Raw genomic sequence first — 21,725 nt, forward strand, 5'->3', positions numbered from 1 at the left:
TTGCCCAGTTTACATTACTTAGTAATCAAAAGGCCTGAAAGGCCTAATTTCATGACTTGCACTCTAATATACTTTTAAGTACACTGAAATACAGCTAAAAGGACTTAAAAACAAATGTAATTTCCATAAGTACACAAAATTACCACTATTACTATTTCCAATGTAGTATAAAATTTAAGGGTGCACTATGATACAATAATTTACAATACACTTAAAATAAAGCATACTTTTTATAATTACACTGAAAAACCACTTTAAGTAGGCCTATTGCAGAATTAGCATAGCCTACTTATTTTTTGTTAATTAAAGTAAAACTTCATTACATCTATTTTGAAGTATACTTTGAATTAACTTGCAGTTAAGCAGTATAAGTAAAAATATACTTGAAATAAATTTGGTATACTTAAATTAAATTTCTAATACACCAATGTATACTCTTTTTTTTACCTGAGAAAGGGGGGCACTCTCAGTCTGTTTTTCCTCAAACTGAAACCCACGTAAACTTGTAAACTCAGTATGCTGTATTTTGTGGTAAAACATATTTTATAATATATATTTTTCATTAAGTCTAACTGCAGGACGCATGATGTCTGAATGAAAAGTCCATTCTCAGTGTCTGTGTACTGGTCCCTAGTGCACAGACCTTCAGTTTGGAGGTTTTAGGTTTCCACATCACACTTGTATAACTTTCACACTGGAAGAAGATCGCTTGTGAAGTCACTAAATCATGCTCATGCATAAAAGTGTTCAACTGAAATCTGCTGAGCACAGAGAAACTCTGCAGTAGACGGATGTGAAAACAACCTGCATCATAGTGCAAAGCTCAAATATCACCATGAAGTAACAATAAGCAAAACAATTTTTTTTTATTGAGCATTTTATTTGTAGTAGTTTTATATAAAAGACAAACAGCAACATAAATCATCTTTAAATCAACAACATACCTAAAAAATAAAGTAAATTAATAATAGCTATTGTAATAATACTCAAATAAACTCATCCCACCTCCTCCCTCAAAAACAACAAAAACCCTCAATAAACAACAAAAACACAAACAGCAAAACAAAGTTTAATGTGAAAGTGGGCTTTAACTTTTACTTTATCTATATTTTTTCCAAACCTTTAAATTCTACCCCAGTGGAAATTGCCACTTACAATTAATACTGCACAACTACACACAACTACAATGATGCACTTCAGTCTGACATGCTACATTATTTCCCAGACTCTCAGTGATTAGTGTTGCATGAAATCTAATCACGAGCTTCAGTAATCTTCTAATCTGCTTCAGTAATCAATCGCAGATTACAAAATGCAACACAGACTGTTAGTGCAGCTGCCTCATCAGCAGCTGATCCTGAGTCATTGCTGGGATCAATGAGCTGACACCACAGTAAATAATTCTTGTACTTAATATGATCAAGCATTTAGTCAGCGTAAAACTAAAAACTTGTCTCCATGCACAGTCATAGTGTATTGGTTAAAGAGAATCACATGCACATCACATGCAGCACTGTTTAAACGTAAAGTCTTAATGTATGTATGACACTGTGCTGATGCATTGGATTCATGCTTAACAAAAACATCCCAAGCCAACGTTTTTTTTCTGCTGATTGTATTGGGTCGGATGGTGTGGTTTTCTACTTTCTGTAACCCTTTGAAACCTGGATTGACAGCACTTTGTTGTGCTGCTCTCAGACAACTTTCACGAATATGTAAACCTCTGAACCTTGAGCAAATTGATGCAATGTGTGAAATTGTAAGAAATTAGTACATTTAAATTTAAAAATTAAAAAAAGAAAGAAAAAAGCAAGGAAAAAATGTCCAGGAAAGTATATTCGTAATTATCCTAACTAATTTTCTTGTACTTTTCATTAATTTCTCCCCCAAATTCTGGGTTATTTCTTCTTAAATTGCTCATTGACTTTTCCCATGTTTTTTTTTTTGTGAAATCAAGCCAATTTGCTCAGGTCCAAATTGGTTCAAATAAAGGCCAGTGTTTTCATGGGAATATGGAAATCATCAGTGAGATTCGGGGCCGGACAGGGGCTTTCTTGGGGTCCTAATAATCAACATTGAAAGAACAGCCTGGCCAGATATGACACTGCAGTATTTTTACACGAAGAAAGTTACTGAAACAAAAAAAAGCTGCATACTGTCTGAGCAAACTGTAGGAAATAGAGTTTGTTTGAATCCACTGAAATTTTAGCCAGAGACAGACAGGAGGGTTTTTTTCTGTTTAATTCACTGAAGTCATAATAAACAAAAACAACTACTTTCACAAAAACGTGTTGAATTACACTCAAGACTGTTTAACACATTCATACTGAAATCAGAGGCTTTAACATAGACTAATCACCCAACAAATTCACTTGTGTCATACAGGCCTTTTTTTCAGTAAATGAACAATCTTGGTTTAAAAAAAAAATAAATAAATGAATAAATAAATAAATAATAATAAATAAATCAGCAAGTCAGACAGAGTCAGAATGTGCACACACATACATGCATGTCCAGTTCTAGGTGTTGGACAGAATCTTTGAGTGTGTACAAATGAAACATAAAAATCACAAAATGCTTGTAATAACCTGTAATAACCACAATATTAACCAGCTAATGGTTGGGACTACATAGATTATATACATTTTAATTTTATTTTCAGTCTGTGGGCAAAAAGTCTAAGTCATAAAAGTCTGAATCTTAAATTTCTTCATATAATATTTTTGTTCTGTGTATATTTCAAAACACAGCTTTTAATGCAGAGTATGAATCCTTTATCCAGCATTAACCTCTTGGCTACATGAGGGTGATTTATTCAAATATTTAGTTAAGTATAGTAAACAAAACAAAAACTATCAATCCTATTTGAAACAAATGAAAGACGCATTTACAAAGGATGCCATCATGGTGATTTTGGATGAAAGGGGAATATGAGAAATTCACTTCTTGCACATGATGATAAGGGAATGTTAATAAATCAAAACGTGTGAAATAATGACAGTGAAACTGCATCTCATAATTAGGTCCCTACTCCTCCAAACAGAGCCAGCTGCAAGTGTTTGTACAGATGAGGGAGATGTTGATGGGTTGAACTACATGTTGGATTCGCTGTGAGCTCGTTTGTCATTTTCAAAATCGCTATCCTGGGAGATGAGCTTGTAGGGTTTCTTCCTCTCCCTCTCTTCCAGCACAGAGTTTCCCATCTCCACGTCTTTGCTGCGGAGCTCATGTCGAGACAGGAACTCCACGATGCCGGCCCCAATCGAATCCCCCAGAACATTGGTGGTGGTACGCAGACGGTCCCTACGCCCAGCATCCACAAAACAAATAAAAAGGAGTGAGGAAACATGTTAGGTATCGTAAAGTGCATCGTATCATATCGTATTGCATCGTAACTCCAGCTATGTTTAAGGGCAGCATTAATATTTTCAAGTAGTTTGTATGCAACTGAAATGAGGTCAGATAGTCACAAAACTATTAGCTTTAGGCCTATTCTCTACAGATAATCAATAACCTACAGGTGTGAAACACTGATTGCTATTTATTTTTTATTCTTATTGTTTTTCTACCCAATGGTTCACCAGATTTAGGGGCTGCAATACTAATCAGATAAACTCTCTGATGATGAAGATGATGATATAAAAACAGGGATTATTGTTTTGTTTCTAAATGTTAATTGGTCATTTATTTAAAGATTAGATTAATTTTGAGCATTTGGAACATACTGTATTTTAATAACAATTGTTCAGTTTTTGTTTTTTTTTGTTCAGGTTTTTCACTTTTTTTAAATTTTGTATGCAAAACATGAAAGAAAGTAGCTAATTGCTTGTTTAAGCTGGCACTCGAAGTATTCAGTAAAGGGGAATGTGTTACATTTTTACCCTAAATGGGCAATGTATCCCAGGAGATACAAACTGTAACTTGAAATCTAAAGGTCATATTTTGGAAAAAAATATGAAATTCTGTTATTTTAGCCTAGATACATTAGAAAATTGCAATTAACTGACTTTCTAAATATTTTTTAATGTGTCTGCCCATTTAAGGGTTAAAATAATTTCGTAGATGAGAAGACAGCCAGATAGCCAGCAGGCTATTAGCTTAGCTTAGCATAACCAGGATACGCAGGGGAAATAGCCAGCCTGGCTCTGTGCAAAAGTAAAACAAATCTTTGAAACAGCACCTCTACAGGTCACTAACATGTTGTACCTAATTTGTTTAAATTCTGTATTTTTAAAATAGTGTGCAAACAAGTTCTGGGGGGCTTGATTAGCCAATCAGTGTAACAGGTGGGGCTATCACTGTTGTTAAGTGTTGTCAAGCAGTGCACCGCAACCAAAGAGCTCAAGGCGTCTTCCTGGCCTCCTAATTCCCCAGATCCCAATCTCATCCAGCATATGTGGGACGTGCTGGTACCCCACCCCACAGCCCACAGGACTCAAAGGATTTGTCACCAATGTCCTGGTTCCAGACATCACAGGACTCCCCCCAGAGGTCCTGGGTCCAGGCCTCGACAGTTCAGAGCCAAGTGTGAACCAAAGAGGCCCCACTGTGGATCGGGGATACCTCTTCCAACACTATTTATTATTATAATATTTACTATTTTTGAAATTTTATTTCATCTTAAGCTCTTTTATTCTATTTGATACCCGCTCAGGCAGTGCAAATGTATTTTGTTGTGTCATCTGTACAATGACAATGACAAGATATTCTATTCTATTCTATTCTATTCTATTCTATTCTATTCTATTCTATGGTAACTTTGTCCAGACTCATTTAAACCTCCTTTATGAAACAGAAACAGAACATGAGTAATTTTCTAAAAAAATAAGCCTGATTCACTGGAGTAGAATTGGTTTCATGTGTATCTTGCTTTATACAACACATGTCAGCTTTGGAAAATATAGCCTTTTATTCATGAATTATTGTATATCCTTGTGTTCAGAGCGAGCAGCTGTCTTCATGCAGAAAGGCTTTGACAGACATTCAGATTTGGTCCATCCTAGTTAAAGGAGAGAAGGGTTTTTTCTTATTACCCCAGTTAGCGGCGTACTTTCTGGGAAGGGTATTCTAATTGAAATGATTAATTTGGGAAACCTAATTATGTTTCTATGTTAAAACTCATCGCGAAAAAATATTCAATACAAAAGGGAAGATGTGGAGCGAGACTCTGGGGAGGGAGGAGAAGTGTGTCACTAGGTGGTAGTAGAAACGGAGCTGCTCTGACCTTTAAGATGACAGAGATGATTCATGCAGGATGAAGTGAAACTCGCAGCTCTTCATACGCTGGTTTGACGGATGTTATAATAAATCTGTGTTGACATGTTTGTCATCAAGGGAGCTACTCACAGGAACCAATCAACTGCAATGATTAGAGTGATGTCATCAGTCGGAAGTCCGACAGAGGTCAGTACAATCACCATGGTGACCAGGCCTGCCTGAGGGATGCCAGCAGCTCCAATACTGGCTGCAGTGGCTGTGATACTGGATGGAAGAGAAGCACACACACACATATCTGCATCATTCTTATTGGTAACATCTATACATTTGTCTGTAAAGTGAGATATAAGGCTACAGATATACCCCATAGTTTTACTATTCTGTTGAAAACTGTCAATTCCATAACTATAGAACTAGACAGGCTCAGAATTTTTATATTCCTTTTCACAACACTTCCCACGGTCAGTTTTATGTCAAATATCGTGGAGTCGTCTTATGGAATGAAAATGTTTATTTACTGGATTCTTCTGTGTCATTTTCTGTGTACAGAAAGAAACTCAAAAAAGCTCCACGATCAAAAACATCTGGTTTGGATCAAGAATGACCCCTCTATGAACTGATGTTCACACATTCAAATGATTATTTGTACTTATTTTTTAACCTTATAGTTATACTGTGACACTTTGTATTTTTAGCAACTAAATGTATTGATATTTCACTATTCATGTGTTTTCTGGGTTTTGTTTTTATATAAGCCAGTTTAGGTTTCCACCACACCCTCACATGTACTTTTTATGTGTTTTATCCTCATTGTGCTTTCTATTATGTGAAACAAATAAACTAGGCTAACATAAACTAAGCTAAGCTAAGCTAAGCTAAGCCACTAACTAAACTAAACTAAACTAAACTAAACTAAACTAAACTAGACTAAACTTAACTTAAGTTAACTTAACTAAACTAAACTAAACTAAACTTAACTTAACTTAACTTAACTTAACTTAACTTAACTTAACTTAACTTAACTTAACTTAACTTAACTTAACTTAACTTAACTAAACTAAACTAAACTAAACTGCTCTTTTGTACCTGATGGTGATGATCTGACCAAAGTTCATCTCCATATTGTTGACCTGTGCAATAAAGATGGCTGCCAGTGCCTCATACAGAGCTGTTCCGTCCATGTTGATGGTAGCCCCCACAGGCAGCACGAAGCGCGTGATTCGCTTGTCTATTTTGTTGTTCTGCTCCAAACATTTAAAGGTGACGGGGAGGGTGGCTGAGCTGAGACATGACAGAATAAAAAAGGTTAAAAATCATATAAATAAAAAAAAGAAAGTCTGCAAATATAAGCAGAATCTGTAGGCAAATTGACAAGATTTAGTGTCAGAGCCTTTTGGTTTCAGTTTGTAGTCCATTTGTAGTCCAAGTGGCATTGACCAGTCATATCTAAATGGGCTTTTGTTTGGCTGGTCGTGTGGAGAGCCCATAGAGACAGTACAACATGTCATATTCTGCATGCACCGGGGATGGGGCGGAGTGGGAGGGGGACTATTGGCGCCACAATATGCAACCAAGGGCTGAAGTACTAACAAAGGGCCTGTAGCTAAATCAAAACATCCAATATCAATCAGCATGTCAAAGGAAGATGAAGAGATAGAAGAAGAAGAAGAACAAGAAGAAGAAGAAGAAGAAGAAGAAGAAGAAGAAGAAGAAGAAGAAGAAAGAAATTACATTGACAAACCATCATGTTTTCGTCCCAAACTCGTCACATGGTGTCGCTCAACGTTTGACGTTTTAGGTATCCTTCTGCATCAGTTGTTTATGCTCTGGGATGTCGTTAACCATGATGTCAACAAATGCACATGGTGGGATGAAGCAGCACGCCATTATGTTTACACAACAGCACGTGGCAACCAGCGCGGACTGTTGTGATGGTTGGGATTAGGCAACAAAGTCATGTATGGTTAGGTTTAGGCAAAAGAGGCACGTGGTAATCTGCAGAAAAAATGTTTTCACAAGAAGCGAACTCCGGACTCCCGCACGAAAGTCAGTTGTTTGTCATTTTAGATTGGAGTAAAATTTTGTATCAATAGCCATTCCAATGAGTGAGTGCTGTCTTTTTTGTAAATTCTGCAGCAACATTCATATTTTTTTAAAGATGAAAAGCCAAGTCCATAAACCTGGTCATTGATGACTTAATATGGTTGATCAGCATACTTGCAAACCTCATGAGTTAGCTTAAATGATGCTGATAAATTAATCACCCTGAGTTCACTTTAAGTGTAAAAACATCCTTTAAACAAGAAATATTGTAATTTGTGCACTCTGGTGATGTTTCAAAACTTTATTTTGCAACATGATAATGCTGACTTTTCAACTGCTCGTTTTGGCATTTTGCCGGCTAAGCAGAATAAAGTTCTGTCTGTCATGCATCAGTTACCCGATCTCCACACTGAGGCCTGAATCCTTGAACCCTCAATTGAACTGATATCACCAGATAAGTGCTTTTTTAACTTTCATTAAAGCCAAGACTGTAAAAGAATGCATCCCGCTATAATAACACATTGGACCTCATGCAAGAAATGGTACGTGAACAGATTTTCTCTTGTTTTTGCTCGTTTCCAGGATTTCTACATATTTTTTAGTACCCATTGATTTTTGGGATTCACCAGTGTTTTCTTATTTTTGCTTTTCTCTGAGTTAAGAGATGATTTTTGCTCTATTGATCCCAGTTACTGTAATTTCAGTTACTTTGCGTCCCTCTGTGCTGACTGTTATTAAGTACATTTACTCAAGTACTGTTCTGAACTACAAATCTGAGAAACTTTTACATTACTTGAGTATTTTAATCTTATGCCACTTTTCACTTCTATGACAGAAATATTGTACTTTCTCCTCCACCACTGTAATTAGATACCTACTTTACAACTGGGATTTCTGTGCAAAAACCATATTAAAGTATACAAGTGAAGCTGAAACAGTTAGTCAGTAAATAAAAAATTTAATTGGCAGCCATTATACTGTAATCATGTAAGTCATTTTTCATGAAAAAACATTTCATGGTTCCAGCTTCTCATATAAACTGTATGTATGAGGACTTGCATTATATTCCAATTACTTGAATTACTTTGATTTACTAAATTTCTTTAAACCTTTTTACATGTGTACTTCTACTTTTTATACTTCAATACATTGCCCTGAGGTCAAGTTTAATTTGTTTTAGTTTATTTAACAGTTGGCCTACGCCAATTTCACTCCTGCTGAAGTTCTTCTTTTAGCCTTTTTTGGTGTCATCCAGTCTTGTTCATGTGTCAGAGACTTTTCACAAGGCACAAAACCTGCCCTTATATAGTGTTTAGGGGGCCTTACCTGTTAACAGGTCACTTATAACTTTTAAGTGGGATTCATCATTGAGAACACCTGGTCAGAGTAGATTTGGATGGTTAAGAACATTTGGTGCATCTGGAGATGACTTCACTTATATTTTCTCTTACCTGAAAATTGAGAGAAAATACAAGAGAAATTTAAGAGAATGTTTCTGCATGAGGCCCAATCTTTCTGATCCCACCCCATGCCCAAATGTGCCACAAGGTAGCCAAGGGAGCCTAGCCATGATATTACCAAAAGTGGTGTGTCTCTGATGCACTTGGCAGGGCACACCTGACTGTGACCTGGGCGCGCTGCTGGGTCCATAAAAATAGAGCCTGCAGTGTCTTCTTGTGTTCACAGGACAACAGTTTACCTTTGTTTTGCGGAAACAGGGCGATAAAAACAAATGCTCGATGTAGAGAGAGCACTGACAGCTGCTGACTGTAAGGACAGGATTCTTTTTGGTTTTGATTGAATCAGCAGCAGCTGTTGCAAATTTATGTTATCAGCTATACATTTTTTCACTGCATGAGAAGTGTATGGCATTAGAGCGTGTGTAAAGTGTCCTTTGTGTGACACTCAAGGTCACTGTGTGACAGTTGACAGCCCTGGCTTTAAATCATTCACAATATTGTCACACTATAAGAAACACCCTACTGGGAACCACAAACTAGCACATGGTGAGTAATACTAACTATAATAACTATAACTAATTAGCTGCTAACAGTTCAGAGGGTCTCTCATCACAGGCATTCAGAAGGAATTGTGTGAATAATTAAAAAAGAAAGAGAAAAAAAGAAGTCCAAACCTTCATACTTTCACACCTTAGATGAGGCCCTCACAATTCCAATACAAAAAAGTGTTTGTGGGTCCTCGTTGACAATTAGACAGAAACTGTATTAAACCATTTGTAAACAAGAGTAAGGCAATGACAAAAGAAGAAATTACTCACATTTGGAAGAAATCAGGGAAAGTAAAAGAAAGATTGTAGATTGTAGATATACAGTTTTTTCCTTAGCTTTTTTTCTTTTTTCCCTAGATATTTTTCCCTAGCTTTTTTGAAATGCTGCAAAATTTCAATTTTTCTTGTCACCCATGCCCAAAAAGGTCTCTGGTTTAGAGACAGGTTCGTCAACCCTTTGAAACCATATGCAAATTGACTTGATTTCTCTCAAAAACACAGGAAAGGGCAATGAGCAACAGAAAGAGAAATGACCCAAAATTTAGTAAAATATTAGTAAAAAATAAAGAAGAAAAAAACCTACAAGATGATTACCACAAAATTAGTTTCTAAAAAACAGCTTTAGGGAATTTAATTCTAATTCTACTTATGTCTTGTAATTTGTGGAAAATTTCTTATCAAGTTGCTCATTGGCTTTTTCCCAATGTTGTTGAAAGAAATTGCAGCAATTTGCACAGCATTAAAGGTTGAAATATTTAATTATGGCATCTGGATGCAGTACAAGAAAAGTGGTCGCAAACAAGTATAGTTTAAAATACTGTTGTTTTTTTTCAGGAATAATTGGGAGTTATTTGTTGAAGTGTGGTAGTGTTAGACCAACATGTTCTCACTCCGAACTTGTCACATGGTGCCGCTATGTAAGCGACCTTCCGCGTCTACCTATGATGTTTTAGGTATCCTTCTGTGTCAGCTGTTAACGCAATGGGATGCCATTACAGTGATGTCAACAAATGTGCATGGTGGGATGATGCAGCCCGTTACCATGATGTCACTGCATGCAAAAAGCAGCATGGTCCTTATGTTTACACAACAGCATGGACTGTCACGCTGGTTGGGATTAGGCAACAAAGTCATGGATGATAAGGTTTTAGCAAAAGATGCAAATGGAAAGGTGCAAACAAAAAAATACACATCCACATGGAAAGCGAACTCTGGCCACCCATACGAAAGTTGGTTGTTTGTGTTCCTTATATTATGTGGTTGTCCTTTTGTGTTTCATACTCAGAGATAGAGTGGGTTGTCCTCTAATCAGAAGGTCAGTGGTTCAAAGCCCAGCTCCTCCAGTCAACATTGTTTTACCCAATTGCACCCGATGCTGCGTCACTGGAGTGTGACTGTGTGTGAATGATTACTGAGTAGCAGGTGGCACCCTAGCCTCGGCCACCAGTGTGTTAATGTTAGTGTGAATGGATGATTGTGACATGTAGTGTGAAAGCGCTTTGAGTGGTCAAAAAGACGAGCAAAGCGCTATACAAGTACAGTCCATTGACCATTTACATGACTGGTTCCATCTGACCACTTTGCCTGATGACAACGCCAGAACGTATAGCATGTGGATGGGTCCTGTACCTTACGACCATCAACATACAATAACAACACCACTGGTTCTGTCCAAGCACCATTCTGGTTGGACATGGAAGATGGCTTTTGGCTTCACCCTCATACACCGAAATCACTGACAGAGCAGTGCTATTTGATGAGTTCGGAGTGAGAGAGGGCTGGTTAGATAGGACTCACCTGGAGGAGGTCCCCAGAGCTGTAACCAGAGCCTGCAGGAGCCCAGCAATGAAGATAAAGGGGTTTTGCCGAGTGATGACAAAATAAAGAGTTGGAAGAATGAGAACTCCGTGAATCAGTAAGCCAATGATCACTGTGATGGTGTACATTCCCAGCTGACCGCCCATCTGCGTCAGATCATCCATCTCCACAATCTTCCCCGCAATCAGGAACAGGATCCCAACAGGAGCGTACCTGACAGGAGCAGAGGAACAGCGACTCATTCAAGGTAAATGTGTCAGTAACATTTGTTCAACAGGAAACACCTCTCACTGACAGTTCATCCGTACCACATGATGATGGCGACCAGGCGCATGATGGCTTCATTGAGGCTGTCGAAGAAATCCCTGAGGAGCTGGCCCTGCTCCTTCATGTTGCCAATTATCAGACCGAAGCACATGGAGAAGACCACCAGCCCGAGGGCGTTGACCCCGTTCACCTGACCCGGCACAGGGACCACTTCCTCCCGGGTGATCTCCATGACCTCCTGGGTGCCGTTGGTTGAGTTGAAGAGGGTGTCATTCACTGTCACGGTCACATGGACTGCTCGCTTTCCATATTTGGTTTTGAACTGGAGAAAGAGAGAATTATAAAAGGAGGTTATCAGTGGAGATTGATAGAGCTGAAAAGAATTGAGCCTTTAAAATCAGGTGATTATACTTTACACTGTTTTATGTCATAGCTCAATCTAACCACTATACCAGGGACATAGTTTGTCAGTAGTTTTAACCGTTAAAAACCTGAGCCAATAAGCTTGATTTCTTTCAAAAACATCGGAAGAGGGCAACTATCAACCTAACAAGAAATGGTCCCAAAACCAGCAAGAAATCAGGTAATAGTTACAGAAAAAATTACCTGAAAAAAAAAAAAGAGATGAGAAAAAAGACAAGAAAATGACATCACAAAAGTGCTTAAAAATTTTTCCTTTTATCTGTAACATGATTTTAAATATAATAGAGAGAATTCTAAACATAGTTTTATAGAAATTTCTCCTTATTTTTTGATAATATCATATTATCCCCCAGGTAATATTCAGATCACTTACTTGTCAACTTTTTAAAAAATGTTGCAGTTTACGGAACATTTCCTGCCAAGCTGCTTAATGTTTTTTCCCCACATTTTTTTAAAGAAATCAAACTAATTCCAAAAGATTTCAGACATTTATATGCTAGTGAAAGGCCTTTGAAATGCAGCTAAAGGAAACTGATCTCGAACCAGGTGTTAAAGGGTTAATGGTCACTTGATCTTCTCTCTAATGGCACTATCAGCTCAAATCATTGGTTTTATCAACATATTGATCTGTAAACAAATATAGTATTTTTACAGACTCTTATCAACACCCTCAATATAATCATAGATTGCATTTAATAATTTCACACCTATTTTTATTGTAATATGACATGCGTCTGTTCCCCCTCTCTCTCCCTCTCCTCCCCTCTCTGTTTCTCTTTCCCCTTTGCCACGATTGTATATCATTTGTTATTTACAACATCTATTGCATGTCTGTCCATCCTGGAAGAGGGATCCCTCATCATCCTCTGCTGCTCTTCCTAAGGTTTCTTCCTTTTTTTTCCCGTTACAGGGGTTCTTTTTAGGGAGTATTTTCCTTGGGTGATGTGAGGGTCTAAGGGCAGAGGGATGTCGTACACTGTAAAGTCCTCTGAGGCAAACATGTTTTGTGATAATGGGCTCTATAAATAAAGTTGACTTGACTTGACTTGACTTACAAAATTATTTACTGGATTTTCACAAGTTTTGCCCCAGTTATTCATGGTTCCCAGAGGATGAATCTACGATATCAGTGACCCAATGACCTTTCATCTAGCACCATTCTCAGGTTGACTACCTCTCAGTTAATAAGAGATTAAGAAAATTCAAAGTGGATATGCATGGCCTCCAGAGGATTCACCCTCTGTTAATCATTAATTTGTGGCATGAGACCATGACGATATGAAAAATGTTTATGCTGGGCCAGTATGATCAACAAGTTACAGTCTAATTTGAGTCTAAATCTGGTCAGTTATGAAGAAAACATTCCAAAGTGCAAGTTTAATCACAAAAACTGGGGCAGTTTGTTGGTTGTTGTCTATTAGCTAAACTATGCAATTTAAGTTAGCCCAGCTCATATTGTTATGAAAAATTGTTATGGTGAAAATCTGGTGCTATATTGAACATGCTAACTCATTTGTGAACACGAATGATGCTTGGGCCCAACTACTAGAACATGCAACATGTTCTCATCCCAAGTCATCTCATATTGCCACTCGCAGTGGACTTCGGTGTCTATATATTATGTTCCTTCTGTGTCTATTTACGCTCTGAGATGCTGCTACCAGGATGTAATCACAAACACATGGTGGGATGATGCTGCACATGGTTATGTTTAGGCAACAAAAGCACATTGCAACCAACGTGGGGACATAAAAAAAAGCACATGCTATGATGGATAGATAGGAGGAGGCACATAGTAAAGCATAGAAAAAACATGACATTGCGACAGGAAGTGAACACTGGACTCCCACATGAAAGTCTGGGGATTGTTGGACCCATGCCCCACCCCTCCATCTGCCTTATAGGTGGCCTTGCACTCCCTATATTACATTGTTACCAGCAGCGTTCCAACCTGACACTATTCTGTGGTGTATCATGTGCATGCGGCAGGTTGTGTCCAGCTGTGTTCTGAAGTGACACCGCCTTCCGCATGCTACAGCAGGTGCCTTCTGGCTGGATATTAACATCGCGACCGGTCAGACATGAAAGGTGGCTTTTGGGGTGTGGATCTTACACCTTGTCAAAGCAGCAGTATTTGATGACTTTGGAATCAGATCGGGCTGGCCAATCATAAGGAGAGGTGGGCAGGTCATTCCTTCTCTATCCTAGGATTCACAAATTTGACTGCTGCATAATAAAATATGTTAAAGAGAAATGAAGTCAAACCAACACATGGTGACTTGTTGGCTATGTAATGGAGAATACAAAGACTGGACTGGGCAAGGGAGAGATTTGTTATTTTGTGGGCTGAAATGAAAAGGTCACCTAATTTAAAAAGACTTTCTGCTACGGAGAATTCATAATAAAGCTCACCTGCTGTGTGCAGGCTTGGACCAAGTTTGGTGGAAACATGTTTCTGAAATGACAAATCACTCAGTGAGTAAGAAATGATGTTGAAAGCTTCGAGTCAAACTGAATATTACGGTTCTTATATGCAGACTACCTGATCAGATCTAAGAAGGCATCAGCAGGACTGACTTGCTCTATCTTCTGCTGCTTTCCAAACTCATCTTTGGATCCTTTCCCTGGGTGGATGATGAGGACGATTATGATCCCGATGAAGACTGCGATGAAGGTCGTGGTCATGTAATAGATCACAGCTCTCATGCCCATCTTTCCTGAGGCTTTGCTGTCCAAAGCTGCCATTCCTAGTGGACAGAGAGGGTAAATGTAGTTCATATCAAAGTATTAACACTTATTAGAAATAATCTTTACAAAAAGCACAGAAGTTACCATTCCCAAGATGCATTTCAATAGAAACAGCACTTAAATTAACCAAAACGAATTGGTTGCAAATGCAGATAGCTGCAAGCTGAAGCAAATTATTATGCTACAGAAATCTGATACTGTAACAATCTGCAGCTTTAGTGCCTCCTCGATAAAATGCTATTTATAGCTGACTAACTATTTCATGAGGAGGAGGTGGGGTGGTGGATGGTGTTAGGGTTCAGGTAAAGATGGCTGACAAGCAGCAGGCAGCAGCAGAGTGCTACTCGAGACCAACAAACAATGACAAACTGGGTATTTGTTAACAACTTGTGACATTTCCAGCCTTGTTTGCAACCAAATCAGGTGGATTTTTTTATCCTAAACATAATATTTTCCTAATCCTAACCAAGTGTTTTTTATGCCTAAACCTAAGCACACAGATAATTAGAAATCGAAACATACAGAAAGAAAGATTCAATATAGCTGCTAAATCTACAAATGTAATATATGGAATTTACAAATGAAAAATCTTGTGGTTTGCAAAGACGTACAGTGCCAGCTAGGGATGCCCTGTTTCCATCTCAAACTCTGGGATCTTGGCCAATCAAGACAACTTTTTTTATTATTGGAATCAGCTATATTTAGCATGCAGAGCAATCCAATACTTTCATTGACAGCTGTCACACAGGTGTTTTTAAATGAATGCATAGCAACACAGCACAACCCTTGTTAACTCTCCTCCATTCAGCTGTCTCTGTCTTTCATTCTGTTAGGCTCCTGTGTGTGTAAGAGCAGAGCTAAGCCCTGCCCCTGCAAAGCACCACACACCATAAACGAAAACACAGGCTTTTTCTTTAGGTTATTTAGTTATGAGCACTCGCTGCATTTCAGCTCAGGGCAAGAGTCTCGCGTTTTGCCTTCAACTATAGCGCACAGTGTTTCTCCGCCCTGCTCGGAGGAGAGAGGGGGAGAGGAGAGCGGTGCACAGCTTGCTACAGCATCACTCAGTACAATTAAAATAGCACGAGCAAAAAGCCAACATGACCGATGTATTAATGAACCATAATCCGCCCAAAAGATGTGAGGACAACAAAAATAGATACTTGAGAGAATACAGTTCATTCAAGTAACTCAGACACAGGCTGCACCAAATAAACCAGAACTTGAGAGTGCTCTGTTAACAAGACAATGACAAAGATAAAAAGATTAAAGGAAGGATTTGTCATTTTATACTTTATTTTGTAAAATAAATAATACTAGTACTAATTATTCATATTGTCAAATATATGCTATACATTGTATTGATTTTAAAAGAAGCCTACTTAAAGTGTGCACTGTGCAGCTGCATTATCTAGAAAAATATCAGAATTACTGGATCAGGAGTCAGTATTGGCAGGCATCCCTCGTGTCAATAGTTATTCTGGTGATTGGGTTGATGAGTCAGATGAACTTTTAAGTCTTCTGAATAGACATTGAATCTTAACTCTGTGATTACAAAGCAAAGTGAATTCTAAGTCTTATATCCACTAACAGATCAGTTAGATATATTTGACATCATGTGTGAAAGTGCTGTACCTGTTATTAGACTGGAGATCAGTAAAGGGAGAACAAGCATCTGAAGCATTCTCATTAACAGCTCTCCGGGGAAAGAGAAGTACTTCACTTCTCGATAGGTCATCTTATATGGGCGGAGTGCGAAGCCCAGAACAATACCTGCACACAGAATGATAACCTGTGCATTAAATATGTGTGTCTGCATTGTGTTGGCAAGTCAGAGTCTTGTCAATGCAATGGAGACAAGGACTTAATGAAGTCCGAAACATGTCCGTTTAGCATACAGAGGCATACACACCTACAATAACTGACCCCACGGTAAAGAGCACAAAAGCATTCTTCTTGAAGAAAGCCTGGATGTCCTCTTTGGAGATCTCCTCCACTTTCCTCTTTGCCTTCATCGTACGTATGTGGATGCCTTCCCTGATTCGCTGCATCCTGCTGTTGTGAACCAAAATATGTTCATTAGTGCAAATAGTATGTATACAAGACCCACCAGCAGGCTGGTCAATTCATGTCGAGCACAGGTGTCTACAATGTTTATCAAGGTTCTTTTGGTTATAAAGGATAGGTTTAGATCTTTTTTCAAGTTTGTTTTAACACATTTTAAACACAATATGTCCACGTTAGTTAGTAGTGTGCTGCGTTCAAGTTGTGCAAATATTTTGGTGGACCATTTTTTTAATTGTTTTTTTCTATAATTCCTGCCTCAGAAATAATGATGCAGAGCACTTTGCATGATACAATTGGTTTGAACCACCAAAACAATAGAGAGAAAATTCAAAAACGGAATAATGTTCAAATTGCAAAGCTTGGATTGTTTTGCAAATCTTCCTCGAAATGGTCTAACAATAGTTTGGTTGGTTGTGGTGACAATGTAATCACTGCCTGATTATGAAACATTTATGTACTGTGCTGGATTAACGTTTAGGTGGACAGGATGAGAGGTGGACATAAACATCCAGACTCATCTGTGGTTAAGGCAACATAAGCATAATGCTTTTCCAAGATTGTCTATTTTGGCAAATAACAAATGCATATGTTTTTAGTGAATGTTCAGTAATAAAACAAAATTGCAACATTTCCTCATTTTGTTAAAAGAAAATGTAAATCATTCTGCATCACGTTTCCCTTTAAAATTCTTCAAATTAGTTGTTTAGCAATTTAATATCTAAGAGACAGGGTTGAGTATTAATGTGATCATTAACTGTCCAATCAGGCGTTCAAGATCACCCACTCAAGTGTTTCCATATTCCCTAATCAGCCCGACACTAAACACTTTCCTGCCTTCTCCATCACATGACCTTGCCCGCCCAACTACTCACCTGTTCTTTATTTCCCTCATCAGCGCTGCAATAGCCCCTTTTCTCTAGTTATTTGCCAGTTTATCACTAGGCAGGTTTCCATTACAGATTTGCACATAACTTAAGCAATATTTTCAAAATGTCGATAAAACACAATTGTGAGATGACTGTGTTTCCACAGAGTGATGTTCTGTGACTTCTCCTCTGGTGATAACCAAGAAGCATGGTGATGGATGTTTATTTCTTTTGCAGCCACCACACTAGCTGTCATTATTTCCAATCCAAGGCCACACAGGCGTGTTATGGAGCCATAGTGGAAAGGCAAGCCCCATAAACGTGGGAGCAACCACATAGGAGGGATTTTGGATAGTCCACAATTTCACAGAGGAAATGTGGATTCAAAACTTCCGGATGATCCGCTCAACTTTTGAAGAGTTATGAGATGCAATAACACCTCTTGTAGCTCCTGCTACATCATGAAGGAGCCAGTTCCTACTGACAAGCACATAGCCATAGCACCATGTGACCTAGAAAAGACAAAAAAGTGTTTCCATTGCAGCTTTGCTAAATATGGCTTTTTCAAATTATCTTAAACCCTTATGCAAGTGTAAAACTTTTTTGCAATAAATGGGAGTTTTTTTTAAATTGATATATTTCCATTAGGTGTATTTTACATTTGCAATTTCAAATTCAATTTTTTTCTTTGTGAGTGAACAATTTAATCTGTCCTTGTGTTGCCCAGACGCTGGAGCAAAAATAAGATGATCACAGGGAAGAAGAGAAACATTTTAAGTTTATGGCCCGTTTTTAATTCAGTCAGTCTGAGTTTTCAAACACAAACACACTCCTCACACACAGTGTCATGGAGAGAGATATGCTTGTTATATGCAAAATTTAAAGATAGACAAGGGTGAAAACCAGGAAGTCAGTGTGAACATGCAAACATAACCAAAGAGGTTAGAATCACCAGTCTGTGGATCAGGCAGATAGAAAGCAGGTACACAGACCTACAGGTAAAAGGTTCAGGTTTAGGTTCAAGGTCATAGTCCAGGTTCAAGTAACAAAGTACAGGGTCAGATGGCCCACAATGCAATGCTATACTATGACTTATTATGCTATTTTGGATGACATACTGAAGTATGACTTTTTAATGCTATTTTTGACAACATACGATACTATGATGTTTTTATGCAATTTTTGATGACATAGTATACTGTGACATTTTTATGCCATTTTGAACATTATACTACACTATCTTATCTTTCATCATAAACTTTGTTATATCCTATAATGTATGCATATAAAATACATACTATCAAAAACTGCATGCATTAATATTGATATTTCTATTACTATTATTGTAGTCAATATTGTTATTGTTGCTGCTATGCATCTCTTACTCTGTCTCTCTCTCCCCCTTTCTTTCACTCTCTCTCTCCTTCCTGTGTATCGTTTTGTCATATTGATTCCTGTAATTTATCATGTTTATTTGTTCTGTAAACACAACATCTATTGCACGTCTGTATGTCCTGGAAGGATCCCTCCTCGGTTACTCTTCCTGAGGTTTCTACCATTTTTCCCTTTAATACAGTTTTTTGGGGAGTTTTTCTTAACCACTTTGATGGCCTAAGGACAGAGGGATGATGTAAAGCCCTCTGAGGCAAATTGTGATTTGTGATATTACTATTATATTAAATGGGTTTCAGTGGTGCATTAATATAATTGAATAAAAAAATAACTTGCTAACTTGGTGTATATGATGTTGAACATTTCAATTTTGATTAAACATTTGCTAAAGGCATTTAAACAATGTTTTACATTGGAGTTTGTTAAAATCCAAATTCTAAATATTGACAGAAACATTTTCATTTTTATTGTAAATGCATAACGGTTCCAAATATTGGTTATTTCAATTTAAATTCAAGTCAATTTTATTTATAAAGCCCATTATCACAAATCACAGTTTGCCTCAGAGGGCTTTACAGCATACGACATCCCTCTGTCCTTAGACCCTCACATCGACTAAGGAAAAACTCCCCCCAAAAAAACCTGTAACGGGGGATGGGGGGTGGTAGAAACCTCAGGAAGTGCGACTGACTAGGGATCCCTCTTCCAGGACAGACAGATGTCCAACAGATAAAAAACAGTTTGTTTATTGGTCCCATTTAGTATCTGTATCTGTATCGGCCCTGAAAAAACAATATCAGTCGCACCTGAGTTTTAAGGAAAGCAGAAGGGAAATAGAACTTATTTGTCACGTACCTCTTCAGTGCAGTGTCTGTCCTTCAGTTCTCAGAGCAGAGCGTCTCAGCGTTGTAGTTGTACCTGACTGGATTGTGGAGCAGCGGCTGAACAGTGTGTGAGGTGTGTTTAACTGGAGCGTCTGGGAATCAGGAGAACAGAGTGACTGGGAGGTGAAGCACTCAGAGTGTGTGTGTTGTAATTGGAAAACAAGGGAGGGGAGACATCCAGGAGAGAGACAGAGAGAGGGAGGGAGGTACAAATTAGAAAATGGTCCTCCCATAATAACACGGTTAGCCCTGTGACACAGTTTCAGGTAAAGCCCAGAAGATGTACAAAAACTTTGTTGAGAAGAGAATGATTCTGGAGTGATCCATCTAAAGCTGCTCTCATCCTCACTTCACTTTCTCTCATCTCCTCTTTTCTTTCTCCTGTGTTTTGAACACTTTTTTTCTTGCTTTCATGGAGTTTGCACACACACATATTGAATTGTTTCCAGCACAAAACAATAAGCAGGTTAAAGCGATACACATGGTGTCACTGGGGACGTGTTATAGTTCGGGGTAATCCCACAGAGGAAATGACACACCACAATTAGCTGAATAAAGTAGAGCTTGTGCTGTAATAAGTGACCTCACTGTATGGAAACATATTCCCTGGTGAAGGGGAATATAATTAGTGAAGAATACCCCTCAAATCAGGTCACAGAGCCTTTTACAAACACCAGTCTCTCACTGTCACACCAGTGAATAAAACCTTCTGTCAGAGATCCAAACAACCTCAAACCAATCAAACTCCATAGTGGGAACTAACTGTTATATAATATTATTTTGATTATAATAGGGATTGTGTTGAAGTTGTTATTGTCAGTCTCTTAAGGACAGAGAGACTGAACATGGTCCAGAAGTTGAGGACTTAATTAGTTTGATCTCAGGATGAAAATGGACCAAAACCAAAGACATGATGGAAGATTTTAGAAGCCCAGTATTACTCACACAACCATTAAGCCCACACGCATTAATATACAGTATTGGAAAGTAACTAGTTGTAAACAGTAGCAGTAACTGAGACAATGTTGGAAATTACAAATCTGAAAGTATCCTTTTCGATAAAAAGTTTATAAGTACAATAAAGCATCCATTCTGTCACTTTGCATCTTTTTGCTGTGCAGGTATTTCTACTTTTGGACATGTTTCAGCTTTATTACCCAGTTTGACACATTTGTTTAAAAGAATTACTAAAAAGTTATCAAATATAGTAATATGTTACTTTGATTAAGTAATTAAAACAGTTACTGTATATTACTTATTGCACTTTTTGACAGGGTAACCTGTAATCTAATACATTTCAACCCAACACGTAAATATATCTATGTTAATACTTCCAGCAAAGGAGGAAGTCAGGTGACATAGTGTTAATTATGTACATGTGTCACAACATGCTACATATTCATGTCATGCTTTCATGCCGTTACGTTGTTACATTGACCCTTAGGGCCCGCTTTAACATTACACACACTTGCTGTATATCATTCTGTGCACAAAATGCGCAAAAAAAAATTATACATTAATATTATTTTTGACTTTCATTGAGTTTATTTTTTTTAACCAACATCAGTCCTAATCATAAATATCAAATGTGCATTAACTGTCAGAATATAAACCCTTTAAATGGGGTTTAAATGGTTTTTGTCAGTATTTCACTATGTTTTTAGATGAAAACAAAAACACACACAAAAAAATTATGATCACAGCCTGGGATATGTCAATGATTAGCAGCAACATCAATTGTGACAGTGCACTTAATTGAAATAGCATGTATTTTCTCCATATGCCAAATATGGTAAAAATAACGTCATCAGGAGGAAGATAGTAAAAATGACAAAGGCAAAAGCCCAGAATGACGGCCAAAAAAAATACAATGCGTGTTTTTATGATTTGATGTGGGATCAAAAATTGCAGTTTAAATGGGTTTCATTGGAGCATTAACAGTATGAATGTAACAATTTAGTTTCCACAGTGTAATTTAGAGTTGTTGTAGGA

The 21,725-nt window shown here is 37.8% G+C and overlaps 1 protein-coding gene across 1 annotated transcript; it reads right to left on the reverse strand.

Moving 5' to 3' along the window:
• Nucleotides 1–989: 989 nt before the first annotated feature.
• LOC121960205 (excitatory amino acid transporter 1-like) lies at nt 990–19,882 on the reverse strand. The gene is made up of 10 exons (XM_042509822.2): nt 19,705–19,882; nt 16,437–16,579; nt 16,160–16,297; nt 14,319–14,523; nt 14,189–14,231; nt 11,395–11,675; nt 11,066–11,299; nt 6,304–6,498; nt 5,347–5,481; nt 990–3,303 (listed from the first exon to the last, which is right to left on the reverse strand). The coding sequence occupies exons 2-10, from the start codon at nt 16,573–16,575 to the stop codon at nt 3,093–3,095; spliced, it is 1,581 nt and encodes a 526-aa protein (XP_042365756.1). The 5' UTR covers nt 16,576–16,579; nt 19,705–19,882; the 3' UTR covers nt 990–3,092.
• Between the last annotated feature and the right edge of the window lie 1,843 nt (nt 19,883–21,725).

This window comes from Plectropomus leopardus, chromosome 20 (genome assembly GCF_026936395.1).
Source record: "Plectropomus leopardus strain MGB_pleo_1.0 chromosome 20, ASM2693639v1, whole genome shotgun sequence".
Lineage (NCBI taxonomy): Eukaryota > Metazoa > Chordata > Actinopteri > Perciformes > Serranidae > Plectropomus > Plectropomus leopardus.

What these genes read in the sequence shown, in the direction of transcription:
- LOC121960205 (XM_042509822.2), bottom strand. Translation starts at nt 16,575, where the DNA reads ATGCAGCGAATCAGGGAAGGCATCCACATACGTACGATGAAGGCAAAG. An exon ending in GCTCTGGGGACCTCCTCCAG is followed by an intron (nt 6,499 to 11,065) that starts GTGAGTCCTATC and finishes GTCATGTCTCAG; the next exon opens with CTCAGCCACCCTCCCCGTCA. An exon ending in ATTGCAGTTGATTGGTTCCT is followed by an intron (nt 3,304 to 5,346) that starts GTGAGTAGCTCC and finishes TGCTGGGCGTAG; the next exon opens with GGACCGTCTGCGTACCACCA.